Source organism: Vidua chalybeata, assembly GCF_026979565.1.
Source record: "Vidua chalybeata isolate OUT-0048 chromosome 31 unlocalized genomic scaffold, bVidCha1 merged haplotype SUPER_31_unloc_3, whole genome shotgun sequence".
NCBI classification, from domain to species: domain Eukaryota; kingdom Metazoa; phylum Chordata; class Aves; order Passeriformes; family Viduidae; genus Vidua; species Vidua chalybeata.
This window is the reverse complement of record NW_026530285.1, coordinates 1-17,387: the sequence shown is the minus strand read 5'-3', so window position 1 is coordinate 17,387 and position 17,387 is coordinate 1. Positions and strand designations below refer to the sequence as shown.

The window sequence follows — 17,387 nt, the reverse complement described above, 5'->3', positions numbered from 1 at the left end:
TTGAGGGAAATTTGGGGTTTTGAGGGGAATTTGGGGTTTTTGAGGGGAATTTGGGGTGAAAATTTTAAGTTTTGAGGTTTCTGAGGGGAATTTGGGGAGCCTGAGGGGATTTAGGATTTCTGAGGGAAATTTGAGGTGAAAATTGGGGATTTTCGGGGTTCTGAGGGGATTTGGGGGTGAAAATTGAGGATTTTGGGGGTTCTGAGGGAAATTTGAGGTGAAAATTGGGGATTTTGGGGGTTCTGAGGGGATTTTGGGGGTTTTGAGGGGGGTTTAGGGGTTCTGAGGGGATTTGGGGGTGAAAATTGAGGATTTTGGGGATCGTGCAGGGATTTTGTGGATGCTGAGGGGATTTTGGGGTAAAAATGGGGGATTTTTGGGGTTCTGAGTGGAATTTGGGGATCCTGAGGGGATTTTGGGGTGGAAATTGGAGATTTTGGGGATCATGAGGGGATTTGGGGTTTAAATGAGGATTTGGGGGGGGAAATTGGGGATTTTGGGAGTTCTGAGGGGATTTTGGGGCGAAAATGGGGATTTTTGGGATTCTGAGGGGATTTTGGGGTGAAAATGGGGATTTTTGGGATTCTGAGGGGATTTTGGGGTGAAAATGGAGATTTTTGAGATTCTGAGGGGAATTTGGGGTGGAAATTGGAGATTTTGGGGCTCCTGAGGGGATTTTGGGGTAAAACTGGGGGGGTTTGGGGGATGGAGGGGATTTGGGGTCCCAGGTGAGGGTCCTGGGGATAATTTCGGGTCCCCAAGTGCGATTTTGGGCTGAATTTGGGCTTTTTAAGAGTTTTTTTCTGGGATCCCTGACCTCAATTCCCACGGAGGGAACAATTTAGGGATGCCCCAAATGGAATTTCGGGGTGAATTTGGGATTTTTTTCACGGGGTTTTTGCCATTTCTGCCCCCAAATCCCGGGGATTTTCGGGGTGCCTGAGCCCACCCCCCACAGAGGAGAAAAATTAGGGTTCCCCTAAATTAATTTAGGGTAAATTTGGGGTTTTTTGGTGCCCCAGGCAGGATGGAGGTGACACTGGGGGTCAGATTTGGGGTGATTTTTCCATTTCTGACCCCAGATCTTTGGGATTTTTGGGGCGCCTGACCCCAGCTCCCGCAGAGGGCACATTTTAGGTTAAATTTGGGTGTTTTTGGTGCCTCAGGCAGGATGGAGCTGACACTGGGGGTCAGATTTGGGGTGTTTTGGGGGCGATTTTGCCATTTCTGCCCCCAAATCCCGGGGATTTTCGGGGTGCCTGAGCCCAGCTCCCCCAGAGGAGAAAAATTAGGGTTTCCCTGAATTAATTTAGGGTAAATTTGGGGTTTTTTGGTGCCCCAGGCAGGATGGAGGTGACACTGGGGGTCAGATTTGGGGTGTTTTGGGGTGATTTTGCCATTTCTGACCCTGAACCTTTGGGATTTTCGGGGTGCCTGACCCCAGATCTTTGGGATTTTTGGGGTGCCCGAGCCCAGCTCCCCCAGAGGGCACATTTTGGGTTGAATTTGGGTTTTTTTGGTGCCTCAGGCAGGATGGAGATGACACTGGGGGTCAGATTTGGGGTGTTTTGGGGGCGATTTTGCCATTTCTGCCCCCAAATCCCGGGGATTTTCGGGGTGCCTGAGCCCAGCTCCCCCAGAGGAGAAAAATTAGGGTTTCCCTGAATTAATTTAGGGTAAATTTGGGTGTTTTTGGTGCCCAGGCAGGATGGAGGTGACACTGGGGGTCAGATTTGGGGTGTTTTGGGGCAATTTTACCACTTCTGACCCCGAACCTTTGGTGTTTTCGGGGTGCCTGACCCCAGCTCCCGCAGAGGGCACATTTTGGGTTGAATTTGGGTGTTTTTGGTGCCCCAGGCAGGATGGAGGTGACGGTGGGCACGGCGGCGCTGGCGCTGGCGCTGCTGCTGCTGCCCCTGCTCTACGAGCGCTGCGGCTCCTTCCGCTTCTTCTGCAAGATGGGATTCTACAACGGCTGGATCCTGCTGCTGGCCCTGCTGGCCATCCCGCTGTGCGCCCTGCGCGGCCGCGACGTGGAGAACATGAAGTGAGGGGGGGATTTGGGGGGATTTCGGGGGGGTTTGGGGCAGTTCTGGGTCGGTTATTGGGGGATTTGGGGTGGTTATGGGGGGTTTTGGGGCAGTCTGGGGTGGTTATTGGGGGATTTAGGGTGGTTATGGGGGATTTTGTGTCATTTCGGGGGGTTTTGGGGCAGTTTGGGGTGGTTATTGCAGGATTTGGGGTGGTTATGGGGGATTTTGGGTCAGTTTTGGGGTGCTTGTGTCATTTTGGGGGAATTTTGGGGCAGGTTTTGGGTGGTTATTGGGGGATTTGGGGTGGTTATGGGGGATTTTGTGTCATTTTGGGGGGTTTTGGGGCAGTTTGGGGCAGTTTGGGGTCGGTTATTGGGGGATTTGGGGTGGTTATGGGGGATTTTGGGTCAGTTTTGGGGTGCTTGTGTCATTTCGGGGGGATTTTGGGGCAGTTTTTGGGTGGTTATTGCAGGATTTGGGGTGGTTATGAGGGATTTTGGGGGGTTTTGGGGCAGTTTTGGGGTGGTTGTGGGGCTGCTGGCCCTGCTGGCCATCCCGCTGTGCGCCCTGCGCGGCCGCGACGTGGAGAACATGAAGTGAGGGGGGTTTGGGGCCATTTCGGGGGGTTTTGGGGCAGTTTGGGGTCAGTTTTGGGTTGGTTATTGGGGGATTTGGGGTGGTTATCGGGGGTTTTGGGGCAGTCTGGGGTGGTTATTGGGGGATTTGGGGTGGTTATGGGGGATTTTGGGTCAGTTTTGGGGTGCTTGTGTCATTTCGGGGGGATTTTGGGGCAGTTTTTGGGTGGTTATTGGGCGATTTGGGGTGGTTATGGGGGATTTTGTGTCATTTCGAGGGGTTTTGGGGCAGTTCTGGGTCGGTTATTGGGGGATTTGGGGTGGTTATGAGGGATTTTGGGGGGTTTTGGGGCAGTTATTGGGGATTTTGTGTCATTTTGGGGGGATTTGGGTCAGTTTTGGGATGGTTATGGGGATCTGGGGGGGATTTTGGGGCAGTTTTGGGTTGGTTATTGGGGGATTTGGGGTGGTTATGGGGGATTTTGGGGGATTTTGGGGCAGTTTTGGGTTGGTTACTGGGGGTTTTGGGGTTTCCGTGGGGCGCTAATAGACCCATGCGTGCTGTGGGGTGGTTCTGGGACATTTGGGGTGGCTGTGGGGCAGTAGCAGATCTGTGGGGTGGCCGTGGGGTGGTTGTGGGGTGGCTGTGGGGTGGCTGTGGGGGTCTCTGGGGGATATGGGGCAGTAACAGATCTGTGGGGTGGCCGTGGGGGGGATGTGGGGCAGTAGCAGATCTGTGGGGTGGCCGTGGGGTGGTTGTGGGGTGGCTGTGGGGTTGCCATGGGGTGTCTCTGGGGGATGTGGGGCAGTAGCAGATCTGTGGGGTGGCCGTGGGGGTCGCTGTGGGGCAGTAGCAGATCTGTGGGGTGGCCGTGGGGGTCGCTGTGGGGCAGTAGCAGATCTGTGGGGGGATGTGGGGCTGAGCCCCCCGCGTGCCCCACAGGATCATCCGGGGGCTGATGCAGCACGTCAAGCGCCTCTACGGGATCCGCATGGAGGTCAGGGGGGCGCAGCACTTCCCCCCCCGCCAGCCCTACGTGGTGGTCAGCAACCACCAGAGCTCGCTGGACCTGCTGGGTATGGGGCTGCCCCACACATCCTGCCCCACACATCCTGCCCCATAGAGCCCTGACCCCATAGATCCCCGTAAATCCCCGCCCCATGGAGCCCTGACCCCATAGATTGAGTCCTGACCCCATAGATCCTGCCCCACACATCTCTGCCCCACAGATCCTGCCCCATGGAGCCCTGACCCCATAGATCCTGCCCCACACATCCCTGCCCCACAGGTCCCGCCCCATAGAGCCCTGACCCCACAGATCCTGCCCCATGGAGCCCTGAGCTCACAGACCCTGCCCCATAGAGCCCTGACCCCATAGATCCCTGCTCTATGGAGGTCTGACCCCGTAGATCCCCATCCCACAGAGCCCTCACCCCATAGATCCTGCCCCATAGAGCCCTGACCAATGGCTGCCCCATAGCACCCCAAACTCCCCCCAGCCCCAGAAGCACCCCCAGCCCCACACACCCCATAACCCCACATGTGCCCCACACACCCCACACACCCCGCACGCACCCCACACGTGTGCCCCACAACCCCCAGGGATGATGGAGGTGCTGCCCGACCGCTGCGTGCCCATCGCCAAGCGCGAGCTGCTCTACATGGGCGCCGTGGGCGTCGTCTGCTGGCTCGGGGGCATCATCTTCATCGACCGCAAGCGAACGCACGACGCCATCAGCGTCATGGCCGAGGCCGCCCACACCATGCTCAGCCAGGACGTCAGTGGGGCGCTATGGGGCGGATATGGGGCGGTTATGGGGCGCTATGGGGCTGGCAGAACCAGGGGTGCCATCAGCGTCATGGCTGAGGCCGCCCACACCATGCTCAGCCAGGACGTCAGTGGGGCGCTATGGGGTGGATATGGGGTGCTATGGGGCGGTTATGGGGCGCTATGGGGTGGTTATGGGGTGCTATGGGGTGGTCATGGGGTGCTATGGGGCAGTTACCAGGTGCTAGGGGGTGCTATGGGGCAGTTATGGGGTGCTATGGGGTGGTTATGGGGTGCTATGGGGTGGTTATGGGGCGCTATGGGGTGGTTATGGGGTGCTATGGGGTGGTTATGGGGCGCTATGGGGTGGTTATGGGGTGCTATGGGGCGCTATGTGGTGGTTATGGGGCGCTATGTGGTGGTTATGGGGCGCTATGGGGCAGTTATGGGGTGCTATGGGGCAGTTACCAGGTGCTAGGGGGTGCTATGGGGCAGTTATGGGGTGCTATGGGGCACTATGGGGTGATTATGGAGCACAATGGGGTAGTTATGGGGTGCTATGGGGCGCAATGGGGTGGTTGCGGGGTGCTATGCGGTGTTTATGGGGCAGCCCCACACCGGCCGTGCCCCACAGGTGCGGGTGTGGGTGTTAATGGGGCAGTTATGGGGCAGTTCTGGGATGGCTATGGGGTGGTTATGGGGCAGCTATGGGGCAGCCCCACACCGGCCGTGCCCCACAGGTGCGGGTGTGGGTGTTCCCCGAGGGCACGCGCAACCACAGCGGCTCCATGCTGCCCTTCAAGCGCGGCGCCTTCCACCTGGCAGTGCAGGCCCAGGTACGTGGGGCGGGCCGTGGGGCGGCTGTGGGGCGGCCGTGGGGCGGCCGTGGGGCGGCCGTGGGGCAGGAGGAGCCTCCCCGAGCCCGTCGTGCCCCACAGGTCCCCGTGGTCCCCATCGTCATCTCGTCCTACCAGCACTTCTACAGCAAGCGGGAGCGCCGCTTCACGGCCGGTGAGGGGATCTGTGGGGCTGGGGGGATCTGTGGGGCTGGGGGGATCTGTGGGGCTGGGGTCTCCACGTGCGGGATCTGTGGGTCTGGGGTCTCCACGTGCGGGATCTGTGGGTCCGGCCGTGGGGGGATCTGTGGGTCTGGCCGTGTGGGATCTGTGGGTCTGGGGTCTCCACGTGCGGGATCTGTGGGGCTGGGGTCTCCACGTGCGGGATCTGTGGGTCCGGCCGTGGAGGATCTGTGGGTCCGGCCGTGGGGGGATCTGTGGGTCCGGCCGTGGGGGGATCTGGTGGTCCGGCCGTGCGGGATCTGTGGGTCTGGGGTCTCCACGTGGGGGGATCTGTGGGTCCGGCCGTGGGGGATCTGTGGGTCCGGCCGTGGGGCAGCCCCCGACCCACGCCCCCCAGGGCACTGCGTGATCCAGGTGCTGCCGCCGCTGCCCACGCGGGGGCTGGGCCCGGCCGACGTCCCCGCGCTGACCGAGCGCGTCCGGGCCGCCATGCTGGACGCCTTCGAGCGCCTGTCGGCCGAGCTGCGGCCCCCGGCCACGAGTGACCCCCGGAGTGACCCACGGAGTGACCCCCGGAGTGACCCACGGAGTGACCCACGGAGTGACCCACTGAGTGACCCATGGAGTGACCCCCGGAGTGACCCCCGGAGTGACCCACGGAGTGACCCCCGGAGTGACCGATGGAGTGACCAATGGAGTGACCCACGGAGTGACCACCAGAGTGACCACCACAGCCCCACGGCCACAAGTGACCCCCAGAGTGACCCCCGGAGTGACCCCCAGAGTGACCAACGGAGTGACCCACGGAGTGACCCCCAGGGTGACCAATGGAGTGACCGCCAGAGTGACCACCACAGCCCCGCGGCCACAAGTGACCTCCAGAGTGACCCCCGGAGTGACCCCCAGAGTGACCCACACAGCCCCACGGCTGCCCAGAGTGACCCCCAGCGCCCCACGGTGCCCCACGGGGGGACCCCGCAGTGACCCCCGGGCCTGTGGCCCCACGGGGGACCTGGCAGTGGGGCAGGGACTGACCCCCGAGTGGGGACAAAGTGACCCATGGTGGGATGTGGGGCTGACCCCCAAGGGGGGCCTGGACTGACCCCTAAGTGGGCAGGGACTGACCCCTAAGTGGGGCCCGGACTGAGCCCTAAGTGGGCAGGGACTGACCCCCAAGTGGGGCCCAGAGTGACCCCCAAGTGTGGCCACAACTGACCCCCAAGTGGGCACAGACTGACCCCCAAGTGGTGTCCGGAGTGACCCCACAGTGACCCCGCAGTGCCCCATAGCGGGACCAGGCTGTGACCCACGGCTGGGGCGTGGCCGGGCGAGGTCGGTGCTGATTGGCTGCTGCAGCCAAGCCCCGCCCCCTGGATGAGGTGTATTTATTTTGGGGAGGGGGGTGCGGACTTTGCCAAATTTCCCCCCCCTGGCTTTTAATAAACCCCCCCCAAATCCCCCCCCCAAATCTTGGGGTGTCGTGACATCACTGTGACGTCATCGGGGTGGGGATGATGTCATCGAATGGGGCGTCATGGGGGGCGGGGCTTTGGGAGTTGTGGGGAGGGTCCTGGGGTTTGGGATGGGATCGAGACTTGAACTGGGACCGAAACGCTGAAACCCGAACCAGGGAGAAAAAAACCCAAAAAACCACAAAAAAAACCAAAAAAACCACAAAAAAAAAACCAAAAAACCACCAAAACAAAAAAAAAACCCAAAGGAAAAAAATTCCAAATCTTTTTTTTTTTGTTTTTTTTTTTTCCCTACACAAAACCTCCCCCCTCAGCAAGCCTGGCTGGGGTAGGCCCAGATGGGCGGCAGCACCGCGGCCACACCAGTAACACCAGTAACACCAGTAACTCCGGTAACACCAGTAACACCAGTAACACCAGTGACACCAGTGACACCAGTGACACCAGTGACACCAGTGACACCAGTAACACCAGTAACACCAGTGACACCAGTGACACCAGTGACACCAGTGACACCAGTGACACCACCAGTAACACCAGCAACACCAGTAACGCCACCGGTGACACCGGCACCACCAGCACCACCAGTAACAGCACCGGTACCACCAGTACCACCCCCAGTAAAACCACCAGCAGCACCAGTAACGGCACCAGTAACGGCGCCGGTGAGCCCGGCCAGGCCGGCGTGCGTGCGCTGGTGCCGCTTGTGGTGCGAGCTGCGGCTGAAGCTCTTGCCGCACACGCCGCAGGCGTACGGCTTCTCGCCGGTGTGGATGCGCCGGTGCTGCGTCAGCGTGGACTTGTCGGTGAAGCTCTTGCCGCAGTCGCCGCAGCCGTACGGCTTCTCGCCGGTGTGGATGCGCCGGTGCCGGATCAGGTTGGAGCTGACGTTGAAGCGCTTGCCGCAGTGGCCGCAGGCGTACGGCTTCTCGCCGGTGTGGATGCGCAGGTGCTTCACCAGGTCCGAGCTCTGCCCGAAGCTCTGCCAGCACTCGCCGCACGTGTTGGGGACGGCGGCTTTGGCGTGGCCGGCGCGGCGCCGCCGCGGCTCCTCCAGGCGCTTGCCGCAGTCCGAGCACTCGTGGGGCCGGGCGGGCGCGGCGCGGGCGCGGCGCTGGCGGCGCGGGTGGGAGCTCGGGACGAGGCTCTGGCCGCGCTCCGGACAGACGAGTGGACGCCGGGCGTTGGTCTGGGGCCGGCGGTCGGCCTTGAGCCGCCGGTCATCGCCGCGGGCCTGCGGGCCGTGCTCGGCCGTGCGGTCATCGCCGGCGGGGTCCGGCTGTCCGGAGCCGCCCCACTGACCGCTGGTGTGGTCACTCCTCTGTCCGGAGCTGACCCGCTGACCGCTGGCGTGGTCACTCCTCTGTCCGGAGCCGCCCCACTGACCGCTGGCACAATCCCGCTGACCGCTGCCGTGGTTGACCCTTTGGCCGTTCCCATCGAGGTCCCGCTGTCCGGAGCCGCCCCGCTGACCGCTGGCGTGGTCACTCCTCTGTCCGGAGCCGCCCCGCTGACCGCTGGTGGGGTCACTCCTCTGTCCGGAGCTGCCCCGCTGACCGCTGCCACGATCCCGCTGACCGCTGCCATGGTTGCCTCTTTGGCCATCCCACTGGTCACTGCTGCGCTCCCGCTGACCGCTGCCGACTCCTTGTCCGTCCCCACTGATGTCCGGCTGTCCGGAGCTGCCTCGCTGACCGCTGCTGTGGTCACTCCTCTGGCCAGATCCACGCTGCTGACCCCTGCCACAATCCCGCTGACCACTGCTGCGGTCAGCGCTGTGTCCGGAGCCATCCCGCTGACCGCTGCCGTGGTCAGCGCTGTGTCCGGAGCCGCTCCGCTGACCGCTGCCGTGGTCAGTGCTGTGTCCGGAGCCGCTCCGCTGACCGCTGCCGTGGTCAGTGCTGTGTCCGGAGCCGCTCCGCTGACCGCTGCCGTGGTCAGTGCTGTGTCCGGCTCCATCCCGCTGACCGCTGCCGTGGTCAGTGCTGTGTCCGGAGCCGCTCCGCTGACCGCTGCCGTGGTCAGTGCTGTGTCCGGCTCCATCCCGCTGACCGCTGCCGTGGTCAGCGCTGTGTCCGGCTCCATCCCGCTGACCGCTGCCGTGGTCAGCGCTGTGTCCGGCTCCATCCCGCTGACCGCTGCCGTGGTCAGCGCGGTGCTCGGCCAGCGCGGCGCTGCGGGCGAAGCTCTGCCCGCACTCCACGCAGATGTTGGGGTGCTCCGCGCCCCCCGCCCCCCTCCTCACCGCCGCCGTCTCCTTCCTCTTCCTCCCCCCCTGCCCCGAGCCCCCCCCGCCCCCTCGGGGGCGCCCCTCCCCCCACCCCCCTCCCCCTGCGGGGTCGCCGAGCCCCCTCCCCCTCCCCCACCCCGGCAGCGTTTCGGCGACATCGCCGCCCCTCCCCCCCCCGCCCACCCCCCCCCCCAAAAAAAAAAAAAAAAAAAAAATCCCGAAACGTTCCCCCCCCCCCCAAAAAAAAAAAGCCCGAAACGCCCCAAAGCGAAGCCGGGCGGGGGTCCCGCGACCCCCGGGGCCGCCCCCGCCGCCGCCGCCGCCGCGGCCGCCCGGACAATGGAGGAGGCGGCGGCGCTGACCCAGGAAGTTCAACCCCCGGGGGCTGGGGGAGGGGAAGGCGAGGGGAGAACCGGGGGGGGGGGGGGAGGAAAGACCCCCCCCACCCCCAGGCCCCGCCCCCGCCGACCCCACCCCCCAAATTCAACCCGGTTTCCTTTCCCGGCGCGGGGGGAGGGGCGGTTCTGGCGCTGTTCCCATCCCCCCCCCACCCCCCGACCCCTCCCCCAAATCCCAATTTTTTTTTGGGGGGGGTGAGGGGCACAGATCCCAGAGCGGCCGGCGGAGATGGAGGGGTCTTTACTGGGGGGGGGGAGGGGAAGGGCGGGGGGCGCCCCCCAGGGAGGTTTTGGGGTCATTTCCCCCAATTTTTGTCCCCCCCCGGTGACACCGGAGGGGTCCCGAGCACGGGGGGGGGAAAGGGGTGGGGTCAGCCGAGGGCCCGGGATGGATTTTCGGGGGTCCGGAATGGATCCTTGGGGGGTCTGGGATGGATTCCCGGGGTCTGGAGTGGATTTTGGGGGTCCGGAATGGATTTGGGGGGTCCGGAATGGATTTGGGGGGTCCGGAATGGATTCTTGGATCTGGGACGGATTCCCGAGGTCCGGAATGGATTCAGAGAGGGTCAGGAACGGATTCCTGCAGTCTGGAATGGATTCGGGGGGTCCGGAATGGATTCGGGGGGTCCGGACTGGATTTTGGGGGTCTGGACTGGATTCTTGCAGGTCCGGAATGGATTTGGAGGGTCCGGACTGGATTCAGGGGGGTCCGGAATGGATTCAGGGGGGTCCGGAATGGATTTTGGGGGTCCGGAATGGATTCGGGGGGTCCGGAATGGATTTGGGGGGTCCGGAATGGATTCCCGGGGTCCAGAATGGATTTCGGGGGTCCGGAATGGATTTGGGGGGTCCGGAATGGATTTCGGGGGTCCAGGGGTCCCCCCAAAACCGCGGGCACGGAAATGTCCCCCAGAGTCCTTTCCCCTCCTGTCCCAGCGGCTCGGGGGGGCCTCGGTCCCCGTTCTGGTTCCGGAATTTTCCAGGTCCCGGTCCCAGCTCTGGAAGTTTCCTGGTTCCAGTCCCGGTGTTTTCCTGGTCCCGGTTCCAGAATTTTCCTTGTCCTAGTTCTGGTCCCAGTCCAAGTCCCAGTTCCAGTTCCAGAGTTTGCCTGGTCCCAGTTGCAGTTCCAGTCCCGGTTTTTGTTCCAGTTCCGGAGTTTCCCTGGCCCCGGTCCCAGCTCCGGTTCCAGTCCTGGTTCTGGCTGTTTCCCAGTCCTGGTCCCAGTTCCGGAGTTTCCCTGGCTCCGGTTCCGGTTCCGGAGTTTCCCTGGCCCCGGTTCCGGTTCCAGTTCCGGAGTTTCCCTGGTCCCGGTTCCGGTTCCGGAGTTTCCCTGGTCCCAGTCCCGGTCCTGGTCCCAGTTCCAGTTCCAGTTCCGGAGTTTCCCTGGCTCCGGTTCCGGTTCCAGTTCCGGAGTTTCCCTGGTCCCAGTTCTGGTTCCAGGTCCGGAGTTTCCCTGGTCCCGGTTCCGGTTCCGGTTCCGGAGTTTCCCTGGTCCCAGTTCCGGTTCCAGTTCCAGAGTTTCCCTGGCTCCGGTTCCGGTTCCAGTTCCGGAGTTTCCCTGGCCCCGGTTCCGGTTCCGGTTCCGGAGTTTCCCTGGCCCTGGTTCCGGTTCCAGTCCCGGTTCCGGTTCCAGTTCCGGAGTTTCCCTGGCCCCGGTTCCGGTTCCGGAGTTTCCCTGGCCCCGGTTCCGGTTCCAGTCCCGGTTCCGGTTCCGGAGTTTCCCTGGTCCCGGTTCCGGTTCCGGTTCCGGTCCCTCCTAGCCCAGGTGCAGCCGCTGGTGCCGGATGAGGGCGGAGCTTCCCCCGAAGCCCTTCCCACAATCCCCGCAGGTGTAGGGCGTGGCACAGGTGTGGGGCATGTCACAGGCGAGGGGCGTGTCACAGGCGAGGGGCGTGTCGCAGGCGAGGGGCGTGTCGCAGGCGAGGGGCGTGTCACAGGCGAGGGGCGTGGCGCAGACGTCGGGCGTGTCGCAGGCGAGGGGCGTGGCCGCCGCGTGGCCGCGCAGGTGCGCCGGGAGGGCGTGTCCCTCGGCGAACCCCGCCCCGCAGCGCGCGCAGGCGTGGCCGGGCGCGCAGGTGAGCCCCGGCCCCGCCTTCCTCCTCCTCCTCCTCCTCCTCCTCCCCTCCTCCTCCTGCTCCGCCTGCCCGTGGGCGCGGCGGTGCTTGAGGAAGGCGGAGCTGTAGCTGAAGCCCCGCCCACACTCCCCGCAGGTGTAGGGCCGCTCGCCCAGGTGCGCCCGCAGGTGCGCGCTCAGGTGGGCGCCGCGCCCGAAGCTCCGCCCGCACTGGCCACACCCGAAGCGCCGCTGGCCCACCTGGTGCAGCCGCAGGTGCCTGGCCAGCTGGGGGGCGTGGCCGAAGCCCCGCCCGCACTGGCCGCAGGTGTGCGGGCGCCGGCCACGCCCCCGGCGGGAGCCACGCCCCGCGGGAGGGGGGAGGGGCGGGGCGAGGGGAGGGGGCGGGGAGGGGGAGGGGGAGGGGAGGAGGAGGAGGAGGAGGGAGTCGGGCGCGGGGGGAGGGGCGGAGACTTCGGCCTCGGGGGCGGAGTCGGCGGCGGGGGCGGAGTCGTCGTCGCTCGTGGGGGCGGAGTCTGGGGGGAGAGGGGAAATTTGGGAGGATTTGGGGGGATTTGGGGGGGATTTGGGAAATTTGGGGGAAATTGGGGGAATTTGGGGGAATTTGGGGGGATTTGGGAAATTGGGAAAAATTGGGAAAATTGGGAAAAATTGGGAGGAATGGGGGGAAATGGGGAAATCTGGGGGAAAGAGGGAAAAATTGGGGTGGGGGAAAATTGGGGGAAATCGGGAAAATTGGGGGGAAATCGGGAAAATTGGGAAAGATTGGAGTGGGGGGGAAATGGGAGAAATATGGGGGAAATGGTGAAAATGGGGGGGAGAAAATTGTGGGGAATTTGGGGGGAAATCAGGGAAAATTGGGGGGAAAGTGGGAAAAATTGGGGTGGGTGGGGAGAAATGTGGGATGAGGGGGGAAAGGGATGGGGAAAAGGGGGATGAAGGGAGGAAAAAGGGGATAAATTAATAATAAAAAAAAAAGGGATTTGGGGAAAAAATTTTGGAAAAAAACAGGGGATAGAGGAAAAAAAAAAGGGGATAAAGAACAAAAAGGGACGAGGGATAAAGAAGAAAAAAGGAAAAAAAAGGGGATAAAACATGGGATAAAGGAGAAAAAAATGGATTTGGGGGAAAAAAAAATTAAGGGGAATAAAGAATAGGGGGAAAAATGGAATTGGAAGGAAAGAAAGGGGTGAGGGAAAAGGGGGCCCAGGTGTGGGGAGGGGCCCGGCTCACCTGTGGGCGCCACCCGGAGGATCTGCCACTCCTTGGAGTCGTTGGGGTCGGGCACCCCCAGCTCCTCCTCGGGCTCCAGCCGGGACACGATGTTGGGCTTGGGGATGGGGAAATCTGACCCCCCCCCCCAAAAAAAAAAAAAAAACCCCAAAAAAAAGGCAAAATCAAAGGGAAAAGTCAGGGGTGAGGTGGCTCCGCTCCAGCGCGGTTCAGGCTCTTCTGGTTCGGTTCTCTTTTGGGGAGGGGGATTTTGGGGAGGGGGGTTTTGAGGAGGGGGATTTCGAGGACAAGGGGGATTTTGGGGAGGGGGGTTTTGGGGGGGATTTTGGGGGGGTTATTTTGGGGAGGGGAGTTTTGAGCAGAAGGATTTTGGGGAGGGGGATTTTGAGGAGGGGGATTTTGAGCAGTAGGATTTTGGGGACAAGGGGGATTTTGGGGAGGGGGATTTTGGGGACAAGGGGGATTTTGGGGAGGGGGATTTTGGGGAGTGGGATTTTGAGGAGGGGGATTTTGAGGAGGGGGATTTTGAGGACAAGGGGGATTTTGGGGAGTGGGGTTTTGGGGAGGGCGATTTTGGGGGGTTATTTTGGGGAGGGGGGTTTTGGGGGGTTATTTTGAGGGGGTTATTTTTGGGAGGAGGATTCTGGAGATAATTTTGGGGGATAATTTTTGGGCATAATTTTGGGGAGGAGGATTCTGAGGAGGAAGATTTACGGGAGGGGGGTTTTGGGAACAAGGGGGATTTTGGGGAGGGGGATTTTGAGCAGAAGGATTTTGGGGAGGGGGATTTTGAGCAGTAGGATTTTGGGGAGGGGGATTTTGGGGACAGGGGGATTTTGGGGAGTGGGATTTTGGGGACAAGGGGGATTTTGGGGAGGGGGATTTTGGGGAGGGGGATTTTGGGGACAAGGGGGATTTTGGGGAGTGGGATTTAGGGGAGGGGGATTTTGGGGAGGGGGGCTATTTCTGGGGGGTCACTCCGGGGCTCACCCAGCAGGATCAGCGACTCGTAGCTCTCCTGCATGGTGCCGCCGCCTCCGCTCCTCCCGAGCCGGGCACGGGGGGCTCGGGACCCCCGGAGGGACCCCCCGGGACCCGCCGGGACCCCCGGCCGGGCGATGCTCCGGGGGCCCGGGGCCGCTCCGAGCGGATGGAGCCGCCGCCGCTGACCCAGGAAGTGCCGCCCCTAAGGGCGGTGCCTCCTCTTCCTCCTCCTCCTCTTCCTCATCTTCGTCCTCCTCCGTTCTTCTCCCCCTCTTCAACATCTTCACCCTCAGCCTCCTCTTCCTCTTCCTCATCCTCAGCCCGCTCTTCTCCTCCTCTTCCTCATCTTTATCCTCAGCCTGTTCTTCCTCTTCTTCATCCTCAGCCTGCTCTTCTCCTCCTCTTCCTCATCTTCACCCTCAGCCTCCTCTTCCTCTTCCTCATCCTCAGCCCGTTCTTCTCCTCCTTATCATCATCTTCATCCTCAGCCTGTTCTTCTCCTCATCCTTACTTTCAGCCCATTCTTCTCCTCCTCCTCATCTTCATCCTCAGCCTGCTCTTCTCCTCTTCTTCCTCCTCTTCTTCATCTTCATCCTCATCCGTTCTTCTCCCCCTCTTCCTCTTTAACATCTTCACCCTCAGCCCGTTCTTCTCCTCTTCCTCATCCTTACTTTCAGCCCGTTCTTCTCCTCCTCTTCCTCATCTTCATCCTCAGCCTGCTCTTCTCCTCCTCTTCCTCATCTTCATCCTCAGCCCGTACTTCTCCTCATCCCCCTCCTGTTCTTCATCCCCACCCTACTTTTTCCACCTCCTCCTCCTCCTCTTCATCCCCATCTTGCTCTTCTCCTCTTCCTCTTCTTCATCCCCACCCCGCTCTCCTCCTCCTCCTCTTCCTCTTCTTCATCCCCACCCCGCTCTCCTCCTCCTCCTCCTGTTCTTCATCCCCACCCCGCTCTCCTCCTCCTCCTCCTCCTCCGTGTCCAAACTGGGAGCACTGGCAAACAGCCCCAGCTCGGAACTTGGGAGGGGCAGCAGGGGAAGGGCCGGGGCTGCCGGCGCCAAGGGAACCCGGGGGACACCGGGGGCGCTTCACAGGAATTTAACGCAAAAAAAAAAAAAACAAACAAAAAAATAAAAGAATGAGGCAAAACCTGCAAAATCCGCGCCGGGACCGGGGTCACGCCACGGCCGGAGCCGTGAGGGAATGAGGCGGGAGCGCCCCTCGGCGCCGCCCTGACCAATCAGCGCGCGGGAAACAAAGAGTGGCGGGGAGCGCGGCCAATCAGAATGAGCGGCGGGCTTTGGGCGGGAAAAAACAGCCAATGGCAGTGAGGGGCGGGATTTGCGCGGGGTATATAAATGGGTCTGTGAGGGGAGAGTGACGCCTCAAAATGGCGGGGGAGGAACGGGCCTGGAGCGCCCGGGAATGTTCCGGAATGTTCCGGAATGTCCCAGAATGTCCCCAGGAGCCCGAGAAATTGCTGAGGGTGAGTCAAGGATGGAGCAGGGACCCCCCTGCGGGACTCAGGGGATGCCTGAGGGAGGCACCGAGCCCTGGAGGTGGCTCCTGGTGGGACTCGCGGCCTGCTCCCGAGGGGTTCCGAGCCTGTGATTTACGAGATTTCGGCATTTCCTCGTGGAATTCCTCCCCCAGGAAGAGCCTCTGGGTATTCCCGCCCGGATTGGAGCTGATTTAATCAGGTTTGGGCACTTGGGGATGTCGCCGGCGCTCCCAAATCCTGCTGTTGGTTCCTTTGGAGTAGTTCTGGCTTCACAAAAAAGCCAAATTTAAACCCAAAACGGAATTTTTTAACGCCTGAATTTTGGGATGAAATTCAGACGGGCGCGGCAGCGAAACAAACCCGGGGTTTTGTGGGGAGAATCCCCCGTTTTTTTCACCTTTTATTCTGGAAAACCCCTGCCCCGCGTCCGCCTCCTGAACCCCGCGAGCCCCTCCCGAAAAAAAAAAAAAAAACAAATTTAGCTTTTCAACCACTCGAATTTAACGAATTTAACTCGATGGAAACGGCAGCGGCGCAAACCTGGAATCCAGAGGGGAGAACGCCCCCCCCGCTCCCCCACAGCGTTTCTGACCTTTTTATTCTGCAAAAAACACTCCCCCCCCAAAAAAAAAAAAAAAAAAAAAATTAAAAAAAAATAATAAAACAAGGAAATGTCCCCCCACAAAAAAAAAAAAAAACCCACCCTCAGCTCCAGGAGGGGTCGTAGCCCGTCCAGTCCGAGGGGGGCGCCAGGAAAACGCGGCGCCCCCGGCACACGAGGCTGACGACGCCGCGGTAACTGCCGCGCGGGACGCCGGATTTGAGGTCGTCCATCAAGCCCAAGGCTTTGGCCAGAGCCTTGAAGGAATCCCTGCCCCGGTACTGGAGCCTGACGGGCCCCGAGTCCCTGCCCGGATCCTTCTGCAGCTCCTCCAGTTGGATTTCGGGGGCGGAGTAAACCTGGTGGAGGAAGAGGCGCTCGTACTCGTCCTTTTTGAGGTAAGAAAGGTCCATTTGGGTGAAAGGCACGAAGCGGTCGTTGAGTTTGATGAACTTCAGGTACTGGTCGAAGAACTGGCCGTGGCTGACGCCCTTGCGGCCGAAGGTCATCGTCCTGGACACCTCCGGCCGGACGCACGCCCGGCCGCGCCGCTGCTCGGGTTGCCTCATCCAATCGTCCCAGAACGCCGGCGGCCATTTGGGCTCCAGCTCATCCCAAAGCTCGGCCAGCAGCAACCAACCCAAGCCGGGGAAGAAGTCGGTGCGGTACAAGAGCTCGGCGCGCCCGGCGTCCACCAAGCCCTCCTTGCCGTTGTCGTTCCACGCCGAGGCGCACCACAAGGTCGGGTCCTCCTCCAGGAGCGGCAGAACCGCCTGGAAGTACTCGAAAAAGTCCGGCGCCACCTCCAGGTCGTCCTCCACCACGATGGCGGCGCGGTAGCGGAAGGTGCGGAACACCTGCCCCAGCGCCCAGCGGTAGTGCCGGGAGATTTTGTAATAGCCCTGGAACTTGCGGTGCTCCGGCGGCACCGCCACGTCGCTCAGGTCCGGCTGCCGGATGTGCGCCACGGCCTGGCCGTACGAGGCGATGACCGCCGCGGTCTCGGCGTGGCCGCAGTCCTGGGACACGATGACCGGGAAGCGCCGGGCGCTGGGGCGGTAGCGCAGGATTTTATCCAGGCAGCGCCGCACCGAGCTGCGGTCGCAGGCCAGCACCAGCACCGGGATCACCGGCGCCTCGCCGGCCGTGGGGACTTGGGGCGGTTTCGGCGTTTTCGGCGGCGTTCTCCGGCGCTGCAGGCGGCCGAGCTGCTGGATCTGCAGCAGGAGGTCGCGCTGCAGGCGCAGCTCGGCCTCGGCGTCCTGCGCCAGCTGCAGGAGCTGCGCCGGCAGCAGGCGGGAACCGGGGGGGATTTGGGCGTTTTGGGCGCTCGGGAGCGTCGCCGGGCGGCTCCAGAGGAAGAGGAGGAGGAGCCCGTTCCAGGCGAGGAAGAGCGCGGCACCCAGCAGAGCCAGGCTGCTCTTCTTGAGCATCCTTCACATGGGGCTGGGCGGGGGGGAAAGAGAGAAATCTGGGGTTAGAAACGGGAAATTTGGG

General features: G+C 61.9%; 4 protein-coding genes across 4 annotated transcripts; 1 reads left to right on the top strand and 3 right to left on the bottom strand.

Annotated features, from left to right (window-relative positions):
* The first annotated feature begins 1,057 nt into the window (after positions 1–1,057).
* Positions 1,058–6,864, top strand: LOC128782589 (1-acyl-sn-glycerol-3-phosphate acyltransferase alpha-like). Its single transcript, XM_053932994.1, has 7 exons — positions 1,058–1,499; positions 1,676–2,047; positions 3,552–3,685; positions 4,212–4,387; positions 5,118–5,213; positions 5,316–5,388; positions 5,794–6,864. Exons 2-7 carry the CDS (start codon positions 1,863–1,865, stop codon positions 6,378–6,380), a joined length of 1,251 nt encoding a protein of 416 aa, XP_053788969.1. The 5' UTR covers positions 1,058–1,499; positions 1,676–1,862; the 3' UTR covers positions 6,381–6,864.
* A 294-nt stretch (positions 6,865–7,158) lies between these two features.
* LOC128782587 (filaggrin-2-like) lies at positions 7,159–9,256 on the bottom strand. Its single transcript, XM_053932993.1, has 2 exons — positions 9,235–9,256; positions 7,159–9,166 (listed from the first exon to the last, which is right to left on the bottom strand). Exons 1-2 carry the CDS (start codon positions 9,254–9,256, stop codon positions 7,179–7,181), a joined length of 2,010 nt encoding a protein of 669 aa, XP_053788968.1. The 3' UTR covers positions 7,159–7,178.
* A 1,957-nt stretch (positions 9,257–11,213) lies between these two features.
* Positions 11,214–14,009, bottom strand: LOC128782591 (zinc finger protein 48-like). The gene is made up of 3 exons (XM_053932996.1): positions 13,794–14,009; positions 12,804–12,917; positions 11,214–12,085 (listed from the first exon to the last, which is right to left on the bottom strand). The coding sequence occupies exons 1-3, from the start codon at positions 13,825–13,827 to the stop codon at positions 11,253–11,255; spliced, it is 981 nt and encodes a 326-aa protein (XP_053788971.1). The 5' UTR covers positions 13,828–14,009; the 3' UTR covers positions 11,214–11,252.
* A 1,757-nt stretch (positions 14,010–15,766) lies between these two features.
* On the bottom strand, positions 15,767–17,371 carry MGAT1 (alpha-1,3-mannosyl-glycoprotein 2-beta-N-acetylglucosaminyltransferase). The gene has a single exon (XM_053932995.1). It carries the CDS (start codon positions 17,321–17,323, stop codon positions 15,995–15,997), a length of 1,329 nt encoding a protein of 442 aa, XP_053788970.1. The 5' UTR covers positions 17,324–17,371; the 3' UTR covers positions 15,767–15,994.
* Between the last annotated feature and the right edge of the window lie 16 nt (positions 17,372–17,387).

Bases quoted from the DNA above. Each gene is read 5' to 3' on its own strand.
- LOC128782589 (XM_053932994.1), top strand. From the start codon at position 1,863: ATGGAGGTGACGGTGGGCACGGCGGCGCTGGCGCTGGCGCTGCTGCTG. The intron at 5,214-5,315 runs GTACGTGGGGCG...CGTGCCCCACAG, and splicing joins ACCTGGCAGTGCAGGCCCAG to GTCCCCGTGGTCCCCATCGT. The intron at 5,389-5,793 runs GTGAGGGGATCT...CACGCCCCCCAG, and splicing joins GGAGCGCCGCTTCACGGCCG to GGCACTGCGTGATCCAGGTG.
- LOC128782591 (XM_053932996.1), bottom strand. From the start codon at position 13,827: ATGCAGGAGAGCTACGAGTCGCTGATCCTGCTGG. The intron at 12,918-13,793 runs GTGAGCCCCGGA...GGGGGGGGTCAG, and splicing joins CGAGTCGCTGATCCTGCTGG to ATTTCCCCATCCCCAAGCCC. The intron at 12,086-12,803 runs GTGAGCCGGGCC...CTCTCCCCCCAG, and splicing joins CCTCCGGGTGGCGCCCACAG to ACTCCGCCCCCACGAGCGAC.
- MGAT1 (XM_053932995.1), bottom strand. From the start codon at position 17,323: ATGCTCAAGAAGAGCAGCCTGGCTCTGCTGGGTGCCGCGCTCTTCCTC.
- LOC128782587 (XM_053932993.1), bottom strand. From the start codon at position 9,256: ATGTCGCCGAAACGCTGCCGGG. The intron at 9,167-9,234 runs GTGGGGGAGGGG...GGCGCCCCCGAG, and splicing joins GTCGCCGAAACGCTGCCGGG to GGGGCGGGGGGGGCTCGGGG.